Source organism: Prinia subflava, chromosome 17, assembly GCF_021018805.1.
Source record: "Prinia subflava isolate CZ2003 ecotype Zambia chromosome 17, Cam_Psub_1.2, whole genome shotgun sequence".
Taxonomy (NCBI): domain Eukaryota; kingdom Metazoa; phylum Chordata; class Aves; order Passeriformes; family Cisticolidae; genus Prinia; species Prinia subflava.
Genome location: NC_086263.1, coordinates 7,169,864 through 7,192,157, shown reverse-complemented (window position 1 = coordinate 7,192,157; position 22,294 = coordinate 7,169,864). Strand labels below are relative to the sequence as shown.

The 22,294-nt window shown below is 42.2% G+C and overlaps 1 protein-coding gene across 2 annotated transcripts in view; it reads left to right on the top strand.

Moving 5' to 3' along the window:
- Positions 1–22,294, top strand: part of SHISA9 (shisa family member 9) — a 176,291-nt gene that overhangs the window by 137,624 nt on the left and 16,373 nt on the right. For both annotated transcript variants that reach the window (XM_063414593.1, XM_063414591.1), the window contains one exon: positions 18,583–18,738. In XM_063414593.1, coding sequence (XP_063270663.1) covers positions 18,583–18,738 — 156 coding nt within the window. The remainder of the gene's footprint in view (positions 1–18,582; positions 18,739–22,294) is intronic.

Here is a 22,294-nt window from a genome sequence, read left to right as displayed (position 1 = left end):
AGCTGCTCTAGCTGGGAACAGGCAGCTTTGGCTTTGGAGGCACCAGAGCTGGGCTGACCCGCCGAGACATCGGGGTGCACTCAGACTGTGCTCCTGCACTGAGCTGGGATTTACAGGTTCAGATTTAAAATGCAATGTAGTGCTTCTTTCCCTGCTTTTACATCATTTGTGCTATTGTGTCACACACAATATGACATCAGAGGCTGAGCAATGTGGCTCCCCAAGCAAGCTGGTATAAAATGAGCAAAAAGTCAGTAACCTGCTGCTGGCAGAACAGCTCACTCATTCTGAACCACAGCACCTGGTTGCACCTTTGCTGCCCAGAAAAGCCTCTCATTTTAATACCCTGAAGCACAGATTGCATAATTTACTCACAGAAAAAAATACCTCTGAAAAACCAGAATTTAATTGTTAATTCATCATCCCTTTCTCAACTTCCAGCTTAAAATAATAGAACAGAATTGGACAGAGCGTTCCAGTTGGAAGGGAAGTGCAGTGATCACTGCCCTGCCTGATGGAGTTAAAGCAGGTTAAAGGCATTGCCCACATGCCTTAAACACTGGCAGCCCTGGGGCACTGACCGCCCCTCTGAGGAGCTTGTTCCAGTGTCCGACCACCCTGTGGCAAAGAAATACCTCCTAATGACCTGCCTGAACCTCCCCTGGTGCAGCTCTGAACCATCCCCACATCCTGTCACTGCATACCAGGAGAAGGGATCAGCACCTCCCTCTCCATGTCCCCTCCTCGGGATCCTCCTCAGCCTTCTCTCCAAAGCAGAGCCTCCCCGAGTCCTTATCTGCCTGGCACAGGGCTCCCCCAGCCCTTTGGCAGCTTTCTTGCCCTCCCCTGGGCACGTTTAAGCAGAACTGTCTTTAGCTGAGCAAATCTCTCAAGCTTTTGTTTTAAATGCACAGTAGGAAGTCCAAGTATCAGTGTGAACAAGGATTATTCCCTAAGGAGACCCTGCCAGGAAGTGACAACAGTTATCGTTCTAAAACAAATACATGCTCATGTACACCTACAAGACAGAGTGCCTACAACATCAAATTGTTCCTCACTTATATTCCCTTTATCATGATAAAGGTCAGGTTCTTTCACCAATCTCTAGTCAAGTGGACTGATGCATGTATAATAAATTACAGAAATGCCCTTTGAGCCTCTATTATTTTGTGAAAAGAAATAGCTAAGCAAAGGGTGCTCATCCACCCATAAGAAAAAAACAACTCAAAACATAATAGAAAAATCTTTCTTCTTTTCTTATTGAATTTCAGAGAGACAGAAAAGTCCTATTACATTTTTTAGTCCTGCCAAGGCAAACAGATTCATAATTGGCAGTTAGGCACGTATTTATCAACCTTCTGGGTCTGCCTCCAATCTGAAGAGAGAAAGATCTGACAATCTATTTCAATCAGTGCAATAACTTGACACACAAGGAGGAATTCTGGCAGTATTTATCTGCAGGACAATAGTCTCAGAGTGGTACAGCTTTCTCCAGCTTATGCTGATCATAGGCAAACCGTGGAATTTTGCTATGGCTTGGAAACACATCTGAGCTGCAAACATTTAAACAAAACCTAATAAAAACACGGGGAGAAGCTGGACACACTTCCAATTTCCGTGTTCTGTGTGGAACATGAAAATATTGCATCATTAATACCCAGAACTAGCAACGAAATATGTACAGCATATAAGAAAAAAAAATCCTTTTTCTCCTACAATTTTCTGAAAGAAATTAGGATTGCTGAGTATTTGTTAACTCAAATTTAAGGCAGATAGAGTGTTCAGAAGAGAAGCTCTTCTGACACCTGATCCTGTGTTTGTGCATGTAACGCTCTCTACCTTTTATACTCAGTGGATCACTCTGAACTGCAAGGACAACTGGTGTTTAACCAAAGACAAACTCTGTTTCAAAGTTTTTGGGGGGCTTTTTGATGTGAAAAATTTATTTGGGGCTTTTTGATGTGAATTCTTGTAAGCACTAGAGGAGATAACAAAACATTAGTGGTTCTCTGTGGATATAAAGGATTCTGCCAGATACAGAATTTAATCAAAAAGATCTTGCTGCTGAGGTTACTTGTCCATGTGCTTTCTGTGCATTAAGATCACAAGTTCTAATACAGACATCTGAGTTTCTGGCTACAATCTTACATTTTGTGTGGATTGTATTAGATGTGGAAAGGTTCCACACTGGAGTACTGTCATAGAATGGCAGATCCATCCCTCTTGGAGACATTGTTGTTACTGCCTTGATTATAATGTTTTGTCTAACTTGATTTTTGTTTCCAACTATTTGGTAAAACAAGGCTGTAGGATATCACCATATATATTTCAACCATTTTTTTCCTGTTGAAAACCAAACTGTTCCTACTAAGCTACCTCATACTTAGTATACTAAGTGCTTATCCTTAGTTTTCCAACCTGTTCTGCCAGGCCAGTGCAATGAGCAAACATAAACTCCCAGAAAGTCTGGACAGACCAGTTTAAATGAAAAAAACCCACTTTTTTTTTGTTTGGTTTGGGGTTTTTGTTTTAGTTTTTGTTTTATAACAGTTCTCTAACTGAAAATGCAAACCCATCCCCACTGGAAGAAGTATATGCAGTGTTTCCAGAGACCAATCTTGGCATACTGTTAACTCTGCAAGTCTTCTGGTGACTTCACCACGAGCACACAAAGTCACTGTGGTGGAGCTGAGGGACTGGGCTCTGAGTCCACAACCACTGTTTAAATAAACATCCACTTGTTTCCTCCCAGGAAAGATGGAAAAAGAGGCAGGTTACTGTACCAACCAAGCAAAGGGATCACATCAGCAAGAACCACCCCTGGGTAAAATGTAACTGTTGTTTAATAGGGCATAGACATTCCATGTAAGAGATTAAAACATCCAGAAGATACAGAAGAGAAGACGAAATGATTGTTATATGATTTATCTGTTATTATACTGGAAACAAACTATTAACCACAGTATTTCTGGCTCTAAATATATAATACAAAGAGAATTTTCCTGAGGTAGCATTGATTAACGTTGGAGGTAAATTATAATAAATACTAAGAGAAAACCACTTACAGCATATTGAGTTTCTGTGGGAAGTTTGAGTAATGATCCATTATTGTGGACAGAAACTATTTACAGTATCATGCTGTGAGAAGCAATAGCTCTGACAGAATTAATACATTAATACAAGGACATTGCCTTTGGTCACAGAGGAAGTTCACAGGCATGCAAATATCAGAGCTTCCAGCAGGCTCCCCTTAGGGCAGGGACTGTGTCTTTTTCTGCCTGGCAAATTCTTAGCACATCAGGAATAAATAAATATAAACAAGACTACATGGAAAAGTGTTCTTAATAATCTATGTAACATTGAAAGAGTTCATTGCTTCAGTCAGCTGAGCAGGAAGGTTCTTGCCAGGTGCAAAAGCCCTTCAGGCAGGTAACGGTCCCAGGGATGAAAACATGACCCCATGCTTAGCCCCTGTTGACAAAGTTGTGCCCGGAATTTCAGTTTTCAGGGACTGGTAATTTAACCTGTCATAAGTGAAAGCTGCCAGAAAACAGGCCCTGAGCACCTGCCTGTATTTGACACTAAGGCAGAGAAGGTTGAGACTTTGGCTTCTAGGAGCTCCAGAGCAAGACAGGATGGAAGGGAGAGTAGCAAAGCTGCTGCCAAGACAGTTTTGCTCCCAACAATAAAAGAAAAGGACAGCATACAAATCATACGTGTGTGTGCCTGGCAGGAGTCCACAAAGCCTTGTTCTTGGAAGACATTCTGAGAAAGCTAAAGAGGCATTCTGCAACCCATTAAAAATAATGTATGCAGAGTAATGGGTTATAACTAGAAATGTCTGAGAATAGAAGCTTCCATTTTACTTTTCCTTCTGGGCCTGTGTTAAGTTTTTGAGATGAAGAACTGCACTGTGAAAGACCAGTGGGTGACAACAGTCCAGCTAATAAGGAGACAGACATGAGAGCAGAGGTTGTATTATGAAGGGCTATAAACTGTCCCCTATTCAGCCTGACTTCAAACACATTTTACTTCAGGCAGGTACTGTTGGGAAGACACTCAAAATCCATCCTGGGTGTTGTTCTCCTGCCAAGATGCACTTGGGTTCAAAAGCACTGTTAATTAGCATCATTAGCAATCCCCCATTCATCATTTTGTATCAGCTAATCATGGTTCTTAGAGGAACTTAAATTTGATGTAGTGGCACTGTAACAAATTATTGAAACCCAACACCCGGCATTTCTGTTTGAGTATCAATTATTTAGGAGGGAAAAGGTCCAGTTTTGAAAGGTTCCTCACATTCTGTAAACCCGTCCAACTTACCCTGCTGAGAGGTAAAAGACTGTAAGACAACAGCTTCTTATTTGGATTGCAGCTAAATAAAGGAAGAAAAATCCCCAGGACAGGGAAGTCACTGCCTCTTTTAGGAATGATAATACTGCATGAATACAGACCCCAGTGAGAGGGGTTATATTCCAGACTGGAAATAAAGTTCCTGTGGCTTAATAAAAGACAGAGCTGAGGGAAATGTCATGGGATAACAACCACCCCACCTTCAAGGCTCCAGTGCACGAGCGGCCCATGTTCATTTGCAAGGGACTGAGAGTTAATTTAACAACTCATTTTTATTCAGTGGCTTTTGTAAAAAGGGTTGTTGATCTCAGTGACGTTATAAAACACAGAAAGAGGAACTGATAAGTTGGTCTTGTCAGGAAGCTCAAGGAGAGGGATGGGGTGAGATGTGTTCACTGGGTTATGGGGTTTCTGTGTGAGGTGGGGCACACTGGTCATGAAAAATGCAGATAAACAGGCATTGCACTGTGCTGAGGAGGGAAAAGGTACTCTGAATTTATTTTAGCAGCAGCACATTTGTAAATTGAGCAGTGCTGAGGTACCACTACTGAAGATGTGCTGAACTACTGAAATTCAGTTTATAAATATTGGCCTGACTCCATTAAAGTAGGTGTTCATAAAACACGTTCAGACAGAGCTTCGGAAATGTTCTGAATTTCTCTGATTCTGCCGTTCTCAAAGTGTCGGTTCCACCAAGAGCAAAGTAAAGCCTGAGCACTGATCAAAACTTAACAATAAATAGCATAGTTTTCAAAATATTAGATCTACATTTCTATACTTTTGCCTCAGTTTACAAATTATACAATACTCGAGTTTGTAACAAAGTAAAGAATGAAGAGAACAGTAAGAAAAGAGAGGCCATAAAAGGAATAACCTACGAGCAGAGAGACTTCAGGAATGAGTCTTTTTAATTCCAGAAAAAAGGAAAGAAACTGTCCAATAAGGAATTTATGGAGGCAGCTTTCTTTGCTGTAGGCACACACCCAAGTGGAGGGCAGAAGGTTAGGCTGGAGATATTTCCGTGGATCAGAATGCAGGTGCTGCCTCCCTGAGCCAGCACTGCCACCTCTGTGCAGAGGGTTTGGAGGGCAGTGGAGCACAGGCAGCCGTGAACTCGAGAGAAGACACGGCTGCAGATGCCCCACAGCCCAGCACATTCCCAGCACCCATCCAGACACAGGAAAAGTCTAGCTTAGGCTAGTGTAGAGCAGAAATAAACCAAACAAAAAGGAAAGGCTCGGAGAGAAACCTGCCGGCGGTACAGTTCCCAGGAGGAACTGTGGGCGTCAGGGTAGGGTAAGAGAGGAGGGAGCACAGGGCAAGAACAGCCCCCTGGGACACTGACCCAGCAGAGCTGTCCTGGCTGCAATCCCTGCAGCGCTGCTGACTGACTGCAATCCCTGCAGGGCTGCTGGCTGCAATCCCTGCAGCGCTGCTGGCTGCAATCCCTGCAGCGCCGCTGACTGCAATCCCTGCAGCGCTGCTGACTGCAATCCCTGCAGCACTGCTGACTGCAATCCCTGCAGCGCTGCTGACTGCAATCCCTGCAGGGCTGCTGGCTGCAATCCCTGCAGCGCTGCTGGCTGCAATCCCTGCAGCGCCGCTGGCTGCAATCCCTGCAGCGCCGCTGGCTGCAATCCCTGCAGCGCTGCTGGCTGCAATCCCTGCAGCGCTGCTGACTGCAATCCCTGCAGCGCTGCTGGCTGCAATCCCTGCAGCACTGCTGACTGCACTGCTGCTGTGCACACCCACACAGGACCTGTGCTACCCCTCAGCTGCAGCAGGGCAGCCCCCACAGGCTCAGCCAACAGGACCAATCCACCCTGATCCCACCACTGGGCTGGGGGAGGCTTTTCCAGCCTTCTCCTGTCAGCTCAGTGTTATTCCTGCCTGTGCCAAGTGCCCAGGATCATGTAGCCCATTAAGCCTCATTCCCAGAGGAACAGGGACCTGTGCCTGGCCTACTGCAGTTATTTTGAGAACTGTTTTATGTAAAGACTCCTTAGAAGAAAATATTTGCACTTTGGCACAAAGATCGCAGTTGGGTGGACGCTTTCAACGTGTGTTCAGGTGAGGGGAGGCTTTTAAAAGCTGCTGAAATTTGCTTCTCCAAAGCAGGAAGATTTCCTCATTTTTTGAGACATATCTTCATCATTGTTCTTTAAGAGTAGAGGTGTCACTCTGCAAAAGGCCATTAAAATGCAAAAATAGAAGTAGGCCATCTTTATGCTGCACGTCAGGGTATGTGCAGGGACGGTATTGATCACAGAAATTACACATAAGAGGTTCCTAAAATAACACGAGGGGAGAGGCAGCAGCTCTCACAGTTGTCTTTTAAGTCTGGAGGTTCAAAATAAAATGGGATCATTATTGAAATGTTAAATAGGAATATAAAGTTCCTGTTGATACAGGATTGCCTGTGTCCTAATTATGGAAAGATTTTCTGTCCTCCTTTTCCTCCACTCTCCTATCTACTTTGCACTTCCTTCAAAAGGATATGTACATCATCAATAGAGAAAATCAAATAATCTGAAGGGTGAAGTCACACTTTTGAATGATCCTTAAGATTATTTTTAATATTAAAATTAAATTGTAGCTTCTAATATTATATTAATTTCCTTTAAAAATTTCAATATAAACTCAAATTAAAAATATAAAGTAAGTCTCTTCTCCTAGTAAATGCCTGGGTGGTAATTCCAAGGGGAAAATGGACAGATATTTATCCCCTGTTCCTTAGGACAGGTTCTGAAATCCACAATTTTAGGTGCAAAAAAGAAAATGTATTTTAAATTCCATTTCTTCATTTTTTATTTCTTCTGTCTCTGGTGTCTAAGCATGAAACAAAGTTATTCTACCCCTTGCTGCAATGTCCTCAGAGGCCACACCAGGAGCCATTGGCGAGTGCAGGAGTGCTCCAGCAGGGGGAGGATGTGCTGAGTCCAGCAGGAGCTGGAGCTGAGCACTGCCCAGCCCCGGCCGGGGGCAGGAGCCCCTCGTGGGCAGTGGCAGCTCTGGGAACACGAGCTGGGAGCCAGACCCCTGCACAGCCCCACAGGGATAACCACACTCTGCAAGGCTGGACGTGATTCACTTTAAACCAGGAGCTGGACACTGGGCAGCTCTGGATTTACCCACACAGCACAGACCCACTCTGCTTTGCTGCAGGATTAGATTTGAGCACTCACCCCAGTGCCAAAAGCAAATGAGATGGGCTAAATCTCAGAGAGATGTTAGGAATACACCATTCCCTCACCAAAGACTTCATTTTCTTTCTCAAAAGGAGTTATTTGTCTTATGCTGTCTTGCCTAATTATTTTCCCCTGAAACTCTTGTGCATATATTTGAATAAAACAACATTATGCAAATATAAAATAATTGAACTCTAGAAGTTATTGCAATAACAATGTGGAACACATCATAACTAAGCAGCTAAATGTTAGGATATTATTCTACATAAAGGGCCAATCCAAATTAGTGTGGCTCACATAAATGCCTGCTTGGATAAGGTTTGGCGTTGATTAAAAGACCACAATACACAGGACTCCAAAATACTACTTTTAAAAAATTATTTCTTTTTAGCTATTAGAGGTTGATATCTAAAGATTCAAAGAATTAAATTGTCCCTTTTGGAAGACAGGACATCACTATTCACTAAAAAACCCCACAACAATTTTAAGAAACTAACAAAAAATGAAAACAGAGGAGGGATCACACCTGAGGAAAAGAGGGCCAGGTTTGAAGAGCCGATGGAAAAATTATATTCTGTTTATATTTGATGACCCAGAAGGATTCATCTGCACACTGGGAAGAAGGACTTGGGCCCACCATGTGTCATTATCTTTGAGAATTCACCCAATGGATGAAATTCTGTAAAACACTCAAAAACAAGGTGTGCTGTCAAGGGTTAGAACAGAACACGAGGAAAATAGTTAAGTATTCATTTAATTCATAAATTAAGAGACAAGGGAAAGGAAGAGAGAAAGGAATAGAAATGGACATGGTCATGAATAACCATTAATGCAGATTTCTCAGGAATAAATGGAGCTTTACCTGAGCAATTCCTTTTCATGTGAATGTAACAGGCCCTTTGGATGGGGGAATGCTGTAGATATAAAAAATCCTGATGTTTAATAGGCTTTCAGAAGCTGCTTCTAAAAGGTTGGTGCAAAATTGAAAACTGCTTTCAGAGAATAGTCCCAAATGATTCCTATTTTTTAATGGAAGGATGCAGTGAAGGGAGTGATTTCTGTAGTGATTTTGTTCTACCTCCAGTATTTCAGTAATGAGGAGGACAATGGGACAGTGTACATATACTTATTAAATTTGTGAACACCATCAAGCTGGAAGGTGTTTCAAAGATTTTCAAGTACAGAATTGGAATTCAAAAGATTGTAACAAGCTGAAACACGCAGTGCATTCCTATTAAAGGTGCATTCCTATTAAATGTGTTTAAGAACAATCACTGTGAAGAGCAGTCTGACATAAAAGGATTTCTGGGCTTTAGGGGAATGAAGGCAAAATGGATCAACAAAACTCTGGATGCCAGAGAAGAAATTGTGTATTAGGGGGCATAATTAAGTAAACATCCTGCAAGATATGAGACATATGAGAAGACATGAAATGCCAAACCTCAGGAAAAATGTGTTCAGAAAGGCTGGATTTCTGAAACCTCTAATCATTCTATGTGAGAAGAATTAAAAGACTCATTCTGTGGTGCCCAGACTTCAAAATACATAAGATGCTGCAGCACAAGGAATAGTCATCATCCTTTGATAAGCCAGTCATTTGTATTTCCTGTGAGTCTGTGCAACAGGAGAACATGCAACCTATTTCATAAGCAATAAATTTTGTTCTCTGCTGTTTTAAAAGATAACAAATTATGACTATTTATCTGAGAACAGAACTCTAATTCTTCCCTGGCCTTCTGTCTTTTTTCTCTGAGCTTTTGATTGCTTAACACAGACTAACAACCAGACATTAGCAGGAATGCACATGGGGGTTGGGAAAGGAGAGATCCATACCTGGATGTTACAGCTTTACTGTAGCCCCTGACAGAATTTCCTCTTTAGAGAGACTGTAAAAGAATAAATTAGATTATGCCAGAAAGTAAAAAGCACACTCTCCATTGCTGGGCCAGGTATGTCAGGACAGAAGATGCCACTGGGATGTGCTTCAGGTGAGATAAATATTGAAGAAAAATATTTCTTAAGCCTCACATTAACCAGATGTTTCACTAGAGAAATTGTCCTCCACCTTTGCTGGCTGAATGGAAACAACAATGAGCAACTTCCTCCCTATTTTAACTCTTCCCTAAATCTTACTCCCCATTGCTTTTGCCCTTGAATGATGTGAGAATCTTGCAGTGAATTTGCTACCCAAAAGCTACAGGCAAGGGACTGCTAGCTTACTGCTTAGACAAAACTGTAAATAACGAAGGCATGAAGTTGGCTTCTGTAATTTTATTCTGTCTGGTCTTTTCCTTCTAAACTGTTACTACGTGGTACATGGATAGGTAATAGACAAATTAATGGGATGCCTGAAGGAAGGAAATTTTTTATGTATTCAAACCATTACACTTAAAGAAAACAATAAACAAGGCATACAAATATTTAGAATAACATTATAATGACAGGCACATTCCCATTGTGTAAAAGTATATTAATTGCTGGAAAGAAAGTAATTTCATTGAAAGACAAAGCAGTCAAAACAACAGATCTGAGCTGGGTGGTACATCTCAGCAGAGTCTTTATTTCTGGGGAGAGGAGCAGGAGTATTTGATTTGTAAAACAACTGCTACCTAATGGAAAAGTATAAAGAGCATTCTTCTGGGCAAAAAAATACTCTGTTGTGTAAGTCAAATTTGCTGAATTTATCTTTTCTTACTTTGCATAGCTAAGGATATTTGCAGTGCTCAAAGTGTGTATAACTGGTGGGTTTAATTAATTTCTCAACTCTGCTACTTGAGGCAAAAGAAGATGAGGAAAACCAGAAACGTGGGCAGGAGTGAGAACACAGCACTGCTCCCTGCCCTCCCACTACTCAAGCACTGGAAATTGATATGAAAGCAGGGTCCTGATATCTCCAGAGTTCATCTGCTTATTGCCTCCTTAGAGGTTATAATCCTCTGTTTGTGAAGCCACAATGGGTAGCTGTAGAGAAGATTACAATGTCACAAATCCTATCAGAGGATTATAAGTCTGTCAGGTTGTGAGTAATTATGATGGAAAAGCAAACCTCCAGAGGACATAAAAATAACCTTCATAAAAGGAGATCCAGTGGCACATAATAAAAGTCTACATGGAAAACCAACCTCAGACTGCAGCTCTTTTGCAAAGCAAGAGCCCAGAAAATACTGCAAGGATGAGAGTGTGATGGCACAGCATGGAGCCCAGGGGAAATGAAAAGCAGAAGAGAGAGGCTTCCAGCCAGTTTAGTCACAAGGCCAGTGATATTCCACTCCCACCCTCCTCGGATGGCAGTCAAACAGCCAACTGATTTCACAGAACTCAGCTCCTACACACTTGGAGCACAACCAGAAAAAGGAGCCCAAACCTGAAACATGATGAATGCCCCATCTCCTAAACCCCTGTGACCACAGAGAATCCAGCACCTCACAGCATCACAGACTTCATCTAGAAGACAGTGGGAAACCTCAGTCTACAGGTCTTGATTTTAACTGATACGCAAAGATGCAGTTGCCTCTTTCCCCATTGGAAGCCTGTCACAAAGACTTCAGAAGAGCTCACAGGCATAAGATATTTTATATATATATATATATATATATATATATATATATATTTCTTATAGATTTAAACATAAAGTGATAGCAGCACATTCAGTAAGAAAAAGGCCCATTTACAGGAACACCAAGTGTTCTTCCTGGCTGGACACAGATAGCAGTGGAGCCTCGCACCTCTTTGGCCACACTGCTATTGATTTTCCTTCTTTTATATTTCAACTCCACTCCCACCCATTCATCCATCCCTTAAATCATTATTAAAAGAAATACAATCTCTGACTTTCACATAGGTAAGTGCCTGAAGGACCTAGATAGAAAATTAAAGGGGTGGAGGGAGGATTTGTATTGTAAAATTAGTGCCGTCCTCATCTTCACTTCAGATAAAAGTAGTCTGAATGAAGAGTCCATCTGGTTTTGAGTGTGTGTAGATAGCATTACCTTCATCTGACAGCAGCAGAGGATTCCACAGCCCTGGAAGGAAACTTGGGAATTTTGAAATTTAGAAACAGACACGGGGCATTGTTTGAGCAGCAGCAGCACTGTCACTACCCTGCTCACTGATACCTCTCTGCAGTTCATCTCTCCTGCCATAGGAAAATCAGTTCCACCTAAGAGAAGCACCAAAGACAGAGCATCGTGGATTTCATGACCTGGCTCCTTGACCTTCTTTCCCATGTCAGGATGTGAGGCATTGTCTCTGAACATCCGCTCATGGATCTCCCTACCATAATTCTGCACCCTCAGTAACTTTCTTCATGGGTGTCTCGGATGAGCTCGGGTGTCAAGAGCTGCCCTGCTGTCTCTCTGTGGTGTCAGGCAGCGCTGTGCTCCCCCAGCAGCTGCTGGTGCACAGCCACTCCCAGCAGGGGTGGTGTCCTTCCCCTGCCCGTGTGCTGTGCTGCCAGCACAGCCCCAGCCCCTCAGGGCCCCGGGGAGCTCAGTGCCTCCACTGACAGTGCAGAGGTGTTCCTGCCTCTCCTGATCCTCAGAGATCCACGGAGGTTATGGGTGTGTGAAGGACCACGCCACCTTCACCATGGCACACAGCAGCACAGCAAGAGGTTCATTGTGCAGGAAGTGAATATAAAATGTAAAGCATCTGAGAGAGTCCTGCACTCAGTGGCACCACGGAGAATCCCAACAGGATGGGACTGAGTCCTGCAGTGACTTGCTAGGACAGGGAGAGGCAGAAGTCAGTGTGTTTGGTGATGTGCATTTACACTGTAGACTGTCGCTTCCATTAACAGAAACATTATTTTTTGCTGGATGAAATGCCATCCCAATCATCTCAGATCTTTTCTGTGATTGTGATTAGATGGGTAGGTTGTCTGTGTTACAAGAATGTTTTTGTGATGTGGTGCAGAGACAGAACAGATCACTGACTAGCATAAATTGCCATGGCAAATACATATTGTCTCACAGCCATCACATTTAGGGGCAAGACAATTACTCACATGACTTGTGCATCACTGATGAGGAACAGAAAAGTCTGCACATCTAAAGGGACAAAGATATAGAGGGATGGCTCACAAGAGCATTATATACAGAACAACTCAGCTCTGTGGATTACTGGGGATAGAAGCTCATTCCAGAAGTTGCATTGCAAGGCCACAAGTGTTGAGAAAAGGCAGCAGTAATGATCAAAGACTGGAAAGATTGAAAGCAGTGAAATTATTATTTCAGAGAAGAGACAAATATTTGAAAAGTGGTAAAAAAGCACTTAAAATAATGAATTATAAAGAAGTTGAATTGCAAGCATCTGTTCTTGCAAAAATACAAAATCACTCTAAATTTCAAGGCAGAGAAATTAAGATTAGATGAGAGGAATACTTTTCAGTTTAGGACTTGCACTAGACTGGGTAAAATGTTGCAGCAGAATGCCATTACTTTGTTAAGAGCTGAAATACCATTTTTCACCTATGTGGAGCATGAGGCCATGGATATCTGTAACTGCAAATACAAACAAAAGGGTTCAAGTTTATAGTTCTGGGGCATAACCTGATTTGGTGTTTCTGGGAATAACCCCTAGAGGAAGGGACAGGCACACAGCTCTCAGAGACTGCTCTGCCCATCAGCAGCTCGGGCTCCTGCCACACGTTCAGAGGCTGTGCAGCTGCAGGGAGCACACGTGTCAGGGGTGTGTGTGTGTGAGCAAACAGGGCCCTGGCACGGGCATGGCACCCGGGGTTTGCTGCACCACCTTCTGCACAGAAAACCCCTGCATGGGCTGGGTGTGAGTAGGAATATCCTTTAAAATACAACATTAATGCAAATCTGAAGGAAGGGGCAAAGACTAAATAAAGACAATGACAATGGCATCACAGTACCTACAGAGACACAAAATACCGAAGCTGTAAAGGTGTAAGAAAATGCACAAACACAAAACCTCTGTGAGGGTCAGTTCAGTTGCAGTGGGACAACCTACAGAGAGGAAAGAGCAAATACACAGGGCAAAGGCTGGAGTGTCACTCCAACAGGAGGCTCAGTCCTGAGCCCTGAATGGACAACAGTCTTATTATCCAGGAAGAAACTGGAAGGAATTACTTTACAGCCACAGCGAAGTTGTTGAAATCCTACAGTCTTCATCATATATGGGACTTTTCAGAAAGAGTAGTTGCAGATTCTCTTGGTGAAGCTGGTAGAAACACGAGTATGGATTCAGAATTCTGGATGAACTGGTCTTATAAATAAGTATATTACACTCAATAACAAAGAGGCAAATATGCTTCTTATGTCAGTGTAGTTATGGATGGGAGGGGAGCCATTTTGTACTGGTATTCTCTAATCACTCAGCTCTATCCTGTTTTCATAGCTGTTATTTTCAATTTTAGTTCGTTCAGGGCATATCTTTTTCTCATGAGTATCTGAAAATGCTCAGCTATTATTATATTTTGCTCTGAATTTTCTCTTTTTTTCCCCTTTGACTTCCCAGACTTCTTTTGTCTGTCTTGTTCTTATTTCTTTTGTATGTGTGTCTGCAGGTGGCTTTTACAGCAAAATCTCATTCTGCTTTCCTGGCCTCCCCCCACCCTCTCCTGTTTTGTTACTGCATTGCCTTTCTCATTTGTGCTTTTCCTGATGCCTGTAACCACTCATTTCCTAATAGATTCCATTCTGTGCCTATGGAGTTTGTTCATTTTCCCTGTCCTCAAGCACTGAATCATTGACTTCACTGTACAGAAAGGAATGAATCCCCAGGCCACTCTGCAGAGCAGGTTTCCCTCTCCCCTGGCTGAAGAGGAGGAGGGAAGGGCTGAGCTGAAGGGATGCCCATGGCAGGCCCTTGGCTCTGAAGCAGTGAACAAGCTCATTATTGCTGCAGCCTCCCCACAGCCTTTCCTCTAACCCTCAGTCCCCCATAGCTCTGGCAGCTTTTTGACAAGATTAATCAAACCAGGTGAGCACACAACATATCCTACAGAAACTGCAGAAATCAAACACTCAGCTTTGAGGCTTTTGCCTTGTCTCACCCTGTGCACACATGGGACTGTGACTGGTTTTACATTCAGGTCCTATTTATATTTAATACTTGCTGACTGCCCATTGCTTGGTTCCTGAATGAAGTACATAAATCAGATATAACACCATCTTAAGTAGACCGTTTGCAGAATAATTGCAGTGACCAATCACACTATTGCCACGTGATTCACACTAAACTAACTCCAAAATTCACAGAGACGAGTGCCAAAAAGCATTTTCACTTGAAAAATGCAGTAAACAGTTAACTGCAGTAGGTTCAATTGCTGAGATTTAGGTTGAGGTAGTAAAGAGATAAGGTAATGATCAATATTTCTCAGCTACTGGGAATATGACCAGAAGCCAATGCCTCAGACATTTCCAAAGGCTCACTGTTGGTGGCTGGGATATAAACCCCACTTTCTCTAGCTATAAACTGGTTTGGGTGCAGCTTCCTTCCAGTTATTTTCTTCTCCATGTGTCTCCCAGCAGCTTTTCTATACCTAGAGGTCTTGAAGGAATCACAGTCAAAAACACTCCAGCATAAAAAGAACTTTTTCATTTTTCCTTTTTTCCCCTCTCATTTTCTGCCCATCTGACATCTAGCCTGTGTGTGGTGAGCTTCAGCATATTTAAACTCTTCCTTTTGGGCTGGTAGCAGGAAGAGAGAGAGCAAACCACAAACACTTCATCCACAATAACCCCTCAAAGTCTCGGAAGGTTAGGGAGCAGGCTGGCATTGCATTTCCTTGCTTCAGCAGAAAATAAGATAGGTTGGGAATATTGCAGGTTTTTTACAATATCACCATTGCTAATCAGGTCTGATTATTCATGCTAGAAGCTGTGGCACAAACAGTTTTTTGAGCCTTTGTGATGTTCATACTCTCTGCTTTTTAAAAATAAATATATAACTTGGCAGGGGCACAATGCAGCTGGTTGTATGGAATACTGTGGTGGACAATACCAGTGTCACATTGCCAGAAATAATCTGTGAGCACAGCCACAGCTTTCGGGTTAAAGTTGCCCCCATTCAGTGAAGCAGCTGTTTGCAAATACCAATCACAGAATATTTGGTTTATAAGTACAAAGTATTTCACCTGGCACAAGGGGTCACTGGTAAAGCTGTTTGGGATTTTTCTGGTTAAACTTTCTTCCCATTTAAACCAATCCCTTGTATCACTAAATATTTTGAAGAATCAAAATTATTATTTTTTCCTCCCTGGATTGTAACACTTACTATTTTTTCCAAATTCAGGGAAAAAAAAAAAGAAAAATCTCAGATTTGGATGTTTCACAAACATCTTGTGAAATCCCTTTTTTTAGGTATAAATGTGGATTGGCTCAAGGTAGGGCAGTGGTGCTCAAAACCTCCCAGCTGCTCACAGCTCACAGGGCTCCTGCAGTGGTTACACTGGCACTGCCCATTGCCCAGACTGCTGCAGAATTTACACCACATCATTTCTGCTCCAGTCATGAACATTTCCTAAGCAGCATCCAAATACAGGTGAATTTACTTACCTGCATCCTCATGTTAGCTACATGGGGAGAACATGACACAAGTGTCCTGTTTGCTCACTTATTTCTAGAAAACCAAATAAGGAATCAGATCATATACTTTAGTGAGCCTGTGAACACATGCAACATTCACCAGCAATGCCCAAGTTAGACTAAAATTTAGTTTGATTCAGATTTAGACAGATGTATATATCAAAGTTTCTATATATCAAGATTTCTCTTGCAGGCCCTAGGAGTCCATCCAATGGAAGCCTCTTCATAAATAGGAATCAGTCCTCAATATGGCTAAATGCACTTTGCCAGTGGTGGCCTTTTGCTTAATTCACTTGGTGCAAATGGCCAAACGAATGAGCAGTTTGAGCTGTGTCTTCTGTGTGATGACAGACTTGTGTAAGCATCTGGCTTGAGTGGGGGGCTCTGTGCTAGCCAGCGTGGCCGTGTAAGAATGACTGTCTTCAATTTGCTTGAAATTCATAATTTAGAAGAGTTCTGGGCTTTTAACAAGATAGGAGAGAAATCAAAGAAGATCTAGAAATTGAAAGCATTTTTCTTTACATCTTTGTGAACAGTCAGGGGAGCAAACCCCAGCCCCATTAGTTACCCAGCAACTGAGAAGCAACTGAGTCTGTCCCTGAGCAGCTGGACAAAGGCCAGGTTCACCTCCCTCACCTTCCCCAGCACATTCCTGGGGTAACCTTCTCCACTGTGTTTAGAGAGGTGGCTGAATAAAACTGATATGTCTAAGTAAAAACACATAGAGAAACCAGGCCTAGTTAGCTACACCTTATTTACATTGTTTTTGGAAGTCTCCATGCCTGGAAGTCATTTCAGCAATGAGTGTGGTGCTCATAATATTTTTAATGCAATAACAGTTCCTTAAAATAACTACTGTTTCTGTGAAATTGCTGACTTAACCAACTTCCCCTTTCAAGGTAAACTATTAAAAAAAGATTCAAAAGGTGTACCAATAGTTTTTGGGGAATTCTGAAACAGAAGAGTTTCTCATTTTCAGTTCTTCCTTATTAAGAACCAGTAACAGCAAGAAGAATTGTCCTTTTATTAAATGACAGCACTGGTACCATTTTTTCCCCATTACCTCGGGGTCCCCTCCCAGCTTAGGCACAGATATGGGATGGACAGAGCTCTGCAGGGGCAGGGGCAGCCCCAGTGAGCACAGCAGAAGCTGCAGCAGGCACCAGAGACACGGAAGAAGTTAAAAAACACCTTTGGTTTCTTTTCCCTCCCAGCAGTAAATCTGTTAACTGACTTCACAACTCCTGCTTATTAATGAGCTGTGGAAAGCCAGGTGGCTCAATTCCCTTAAAATCCTGCCAAACTGCAGGGATATTTGGCTTCTGCCAGGTCCTGTGGGCACTTGGAGGATGGTCCAATCCATCCATCACAATAAACCACCTCTCCCATGACTGACCAGCTTTCTGTCGACATGATCTCTCTGCTGTGCTTGATGCTGTGGGAGTTACTGTATTGTCACCAAGACAGCACCATGGTCTCATTGCAGGAGAAAAAATGTGCTTGTCTGCAATTGCAGAAGCCATGAAAAGGTTCTAGAATTGCCAGTCAGCTCCAAATATCTCAAAATACAAAAATACATAGCCTAGAGAAAGACTCAGCAAAAAATAGATACACTGACCATGTTGAAATTGGTTGAAATTTAGGTTTGCAAATTGAGTGCATCATACAATTATGAGCAAATGTTTTAGAGGCTGGAATTGAACTCTAGAAACAACAAATAAATTTTATATTAGAAAGAAAAGTATACAGGCTGTATTCTCTACCATAAAGGAACAAATCAGTTTCAGAAAGGATACAGGGTGAGTTGTGGCATAAAGCTGTGCATAAGCAGTGATTAGCTCTTGTTTTTATGTATGTCTGCTACAGAACACACGATCTTGGTATGATATTATAATACCCAGTGTCAGGGGAGAGGAGAAAACTTCAGGACAAAGTATGTGCTTTGAAGAAATCACCTAATGATAGTCATGAAGCAAAAAGCATATTTCACACTGTGATGCTTGTCTACAGAACAGAACATAATGCTGGGCAAATAATGAAGCTACTCCTGGTTTTAAAAGCAGTGTAACTGTGAATGTGCAGCAGCCTGAGCCAATTTAAATGAGTTTGGCTCTTTTAGTGCACAGAACCACTCTACTGCCCTGTATTCAGCCTAACTTGGAACAAACTCCATGTTTTGCTTTGTATCTTAATGCTGCAGCAAATTCAGTATTGTTGGTGTTCAATTGTTTTGAAAACCTATTTTTTAGTTCAAAGATCTTTTTATACAAAAATTATTGTGTGTTGCCATAATTACTTGTCAGCTTTTAATCATATCATTAACTGTTCAAAGTACAGGTCTGCTGCACTCAAACTCCCAATAATAAATGCTGTCTTTTGGATTAAATCTCAGGACATATTCTGTCTGATCTGAACTCAATAACGACGTGAAAACCTTAAGACTAATTTACTTTTTCCTTAACGCGTGTCGATTTTCTTTAAAACAGATCCACCACAGATGAACAACGTCATGCCAACGTCCCCCCTCCTTCCTCAGATGGCACACCAACACTCCTACCCCAGCCTGGGCCAGATCACAAACCCGTACGAGCAGCAGCCCCCCGGCAAGGAGCTCAACAAGTACGCGTCTCTGAAGGCAGTCGGTGAGTGAGCGCTTCTGCTTTAGCTCAGCGTGGGCACCTCTGCTGGCAGCTGAGATCTGCCTCAAAGCTGGGAACGAGGTCCTGCTCACCTGGACTATTCCATGACAGAATTCCATATTGACTGTCCCATGGTAGAATTTCATATGGATTAACATGTTAGTTGGAAATGTAATGAAAATTAAGGGAGGGCTGCAATTAAGGGATAAGAGAACTACGTGCAAGAGCTGGTGATGATTTGATGTGGGCTCATACATGCACACAAAACCACCCCATGCCCCTGCAAGACAGTTTCCAGCAATTTTCCCCTGTGTTGTACATACAGTGTTCAGCCCCAGTTCTCAATGCCCCAAACCAAGGAGTTGGACTTGATGGGCCCTGAGGGTCCCTTCCAACCTGAGATATTCTATAATATGCCCATGTATGCATTGTGGTGTGTATTTCCCACAGCTTTCTACACAAATGAGAGAGAAAAACATCAGCATGTTTTAGACAGCTGCTAAATACTTCCAAAAAGAGAAGGCACTCATACAGTATTGAAGTAAGAACTTTCACATTTCCTGCAAGATGTACATTAGTAGCTCACTGAAGAAATGATCTGAGATCTTATGATTTCCAACAATTAGTGCATGATAAAACTCCTAATAAAGATCACAGTGGTGGCTATTTTCTGAGCCTGATTAGTATTATTTTAAGTCAATGAGAGAACATCCTCAAACAAACAGTTGTGGGGAGGGAAAAGCACAATAGTGAGTAAAAAACCCAAAATAATTTTCATATTGAATATCTATACTTCTAAAAGTTTCCAGGGGCTGTAAATACCTGCTGCACACCCTGTGATGGCAGAAAACCCCTTCTGGACTATAATACATTAAAAACTGGGGGGGTCTTCCCACCTAGCCTTGCTTAGCTTTCACATATGGATGTTAACATTGTTTCCCCTTAAATTTAGAGTAATGCCACTCTCTCTATTTCCTGACAGAGATATGTATCTAGAAAAAGAGCAGAAGAGCTCAGAGCTTTCTGACTTAAGAACAGAGTATTCACCATGCCAGAAAAAATTTTCATCACAAACTGATATTCCTTAATCTGCATTTCAGGACACCAGACCTCTAACAAAATTGTACATCCAAGTCCCATCTCAAATAATTCAGTTTCACTTTAGCTTGTTGGTTTTGTATCTTACAAGTGGCATTTTAAATCTGTTTATAAAAACAAGGGTTAATAGCTTTCTGCTGGCTTTTGAATACCAAGCAGCTTCACAACTTCCTTCTTCAAAAGGTGCTACTGTGTAATGATGTGGTGATTATCACAGATTTATGCACTGATATTGAGCTTCTTTTTCAGATGTCAATTTAGGTCAAGCCAATCATCAAAGCTGAAAGGTATTTAAGCATAACAAAATGAGAGATGAAACACTCTAAAAACTTCTCTCATCTGCCCAAGAGCCACTGAATGAACCTTTCAAAAATATTATGAAATTAGAACTTAGCTATTTCTTGTGTGTCTGAGTACAAGCTTTTAAAGTAGCTAGATTATAACCATACCATTTAATCAACCTTGAAAGATTGTGCACTTCAGCTCCAGAAGTTGTATAATGCCTCTCAGAATCTTAAACTAAATTAAACATAACTTTCAGGGACATTTTCTTCCAGGGGGATTGCACCATCTTCCCATGCTTTTCCTCTATTCTTCCTACCCCTTCTCTCTTTTTTGCCCCCGCAGATCCACTGGTCTCAGACCACATTAGCCAAGTTTTAGATGCAGGTGAACTTTCACAAGTACAAAACTGCTGCATTGTGATCCAAACTTTTCAGCAGGAAACAAGAGAGGTTTTGAAAGTGTTACACATTCACACCTTCTGTCTGGACTTATGGAACGAGAACTACACTGAGTTTTCAGCCATTTTCAGACACTCCAGGCCCTGATTCCTCCCAAGAGCACCTCCTGAGCACATCCCAAGGTGACAAAGAGGTTTTTCCTTAATGCCAGCCAGGCCTAGGTCTGTCCCCACGGTGACATCCAGCTCCCCAGACTGCAGGGCTCGTGTTGGCTCTCAGAGAGCTCTGACAGGAAAGAGGAGCTGGCCAACATCAAGCCCACCGATACAAATTTAACCTGACAACGTCTTTTGAACAAGCAGACACAGACTGAGTTCACCCTGACCTCATGGAGCAGGGCAAAGGCATTTTTTCCTGCCAACATTCAGACTTGTATTTATGGACCCCCACAGCAGGTTAGTGAGTGTGTGTAGTCCATTTCCTTTTGCATTCATTGATAGTGGCTTGAGGGTGCATTCATTTGCCACAAGAGAACCTCAATAAGGGATGTGTTCTGTATTTCTCCATGCATTTGAAGCAGACCATATTCATTTAAGTGCCCCTCACTCTGCATGATCCCATTGTTTGGGTGTAGCCCACTGTGCTTAACCCTTTTCTTTAATAAGAGATTGGAGGAGGAAGCTTTTCTAATGTTTTGTAGCAACTGTAGCTACAGTACATTAATATCCCTCATCAGAACGTTTCCATAAGTGGTAAAAAGTTTAGATAACTGAAAAAGTGAAGCTTTACCAGAGGCAGTATTAAATTAATTTCTACACAGCTGCTTTCTTCTGAACTACAGATGTCCTAAAAAATTGGCTAATTTTAGAAGTGAGCTACCCATTCCTCAGTGACTGTCTGCTGTGAAAATTCAGTTTATGGAAAAGTAGCGAGTCACATTAATCTCTGTTTTGATCATGTTCAGGTTCTTCATTAACTTCAGTAAAGATTCAAGAGCTTGTGAAAACAAGAGACAACAGTGCCCTTGCTATTCATTTGCATTGTGCTGCTGAGTAAGAGTGATCCACACCTTGGAGTGAAGCAAGCTGACCCCCAGGAAGCAATTTTAGATCTGCCCCTCATATTCCAAGTGACAGAGCTCAGCAGAGTGTGGCTGGAGTGTTCATGCATGTGTGCAGTGCAATGCGTGCACTGCAGTGCCTGATTCAGCACCACGGGGGAGAGGAGAGTTGAAAAGGCTGCTGTGGATGTGTTTTATTGAAAAGCTAAATATTTTTACTTGAACAAACTCAAAGTGCACAACCAAACCCTTTTGCACTCAGTGGAGGAGGATGTTTTCCTCAATTCTTGTTAGGAATTCCTTTATTTGCTGCAGCCTCCGGAATTCCTTAAGTACTGACCATGGCTGTTGACCAAATTCACCTTTTCCCCTTACTGCCTGCTGGCATTTACATCTCTGGATGATGTGAGGACATTCTGTGCCTATTTTGTGTTCTCAGATGAGTGCCTGGAGTACAGCAATGTGCTGGTGAGTTGACATGTGCTTACTGTTTTCCTCACTGCACCAGAATTTTACTCTCCACACACCACCAGGGAATGATCAGCAGAAGGCAGAGGACCACTTGGAAATGAGATAGAGAGCACATTTCCTGAACAAATAGATAAGAAATTTACCTCCTAGTATCTCTAGCCCACCTGTCTGGCTGATCTGACTTCTTGTTAGGTAGACTGTGTTCATCCATTATTTTTCCATTTTCAAGCCACAGAATCTCTTTTCA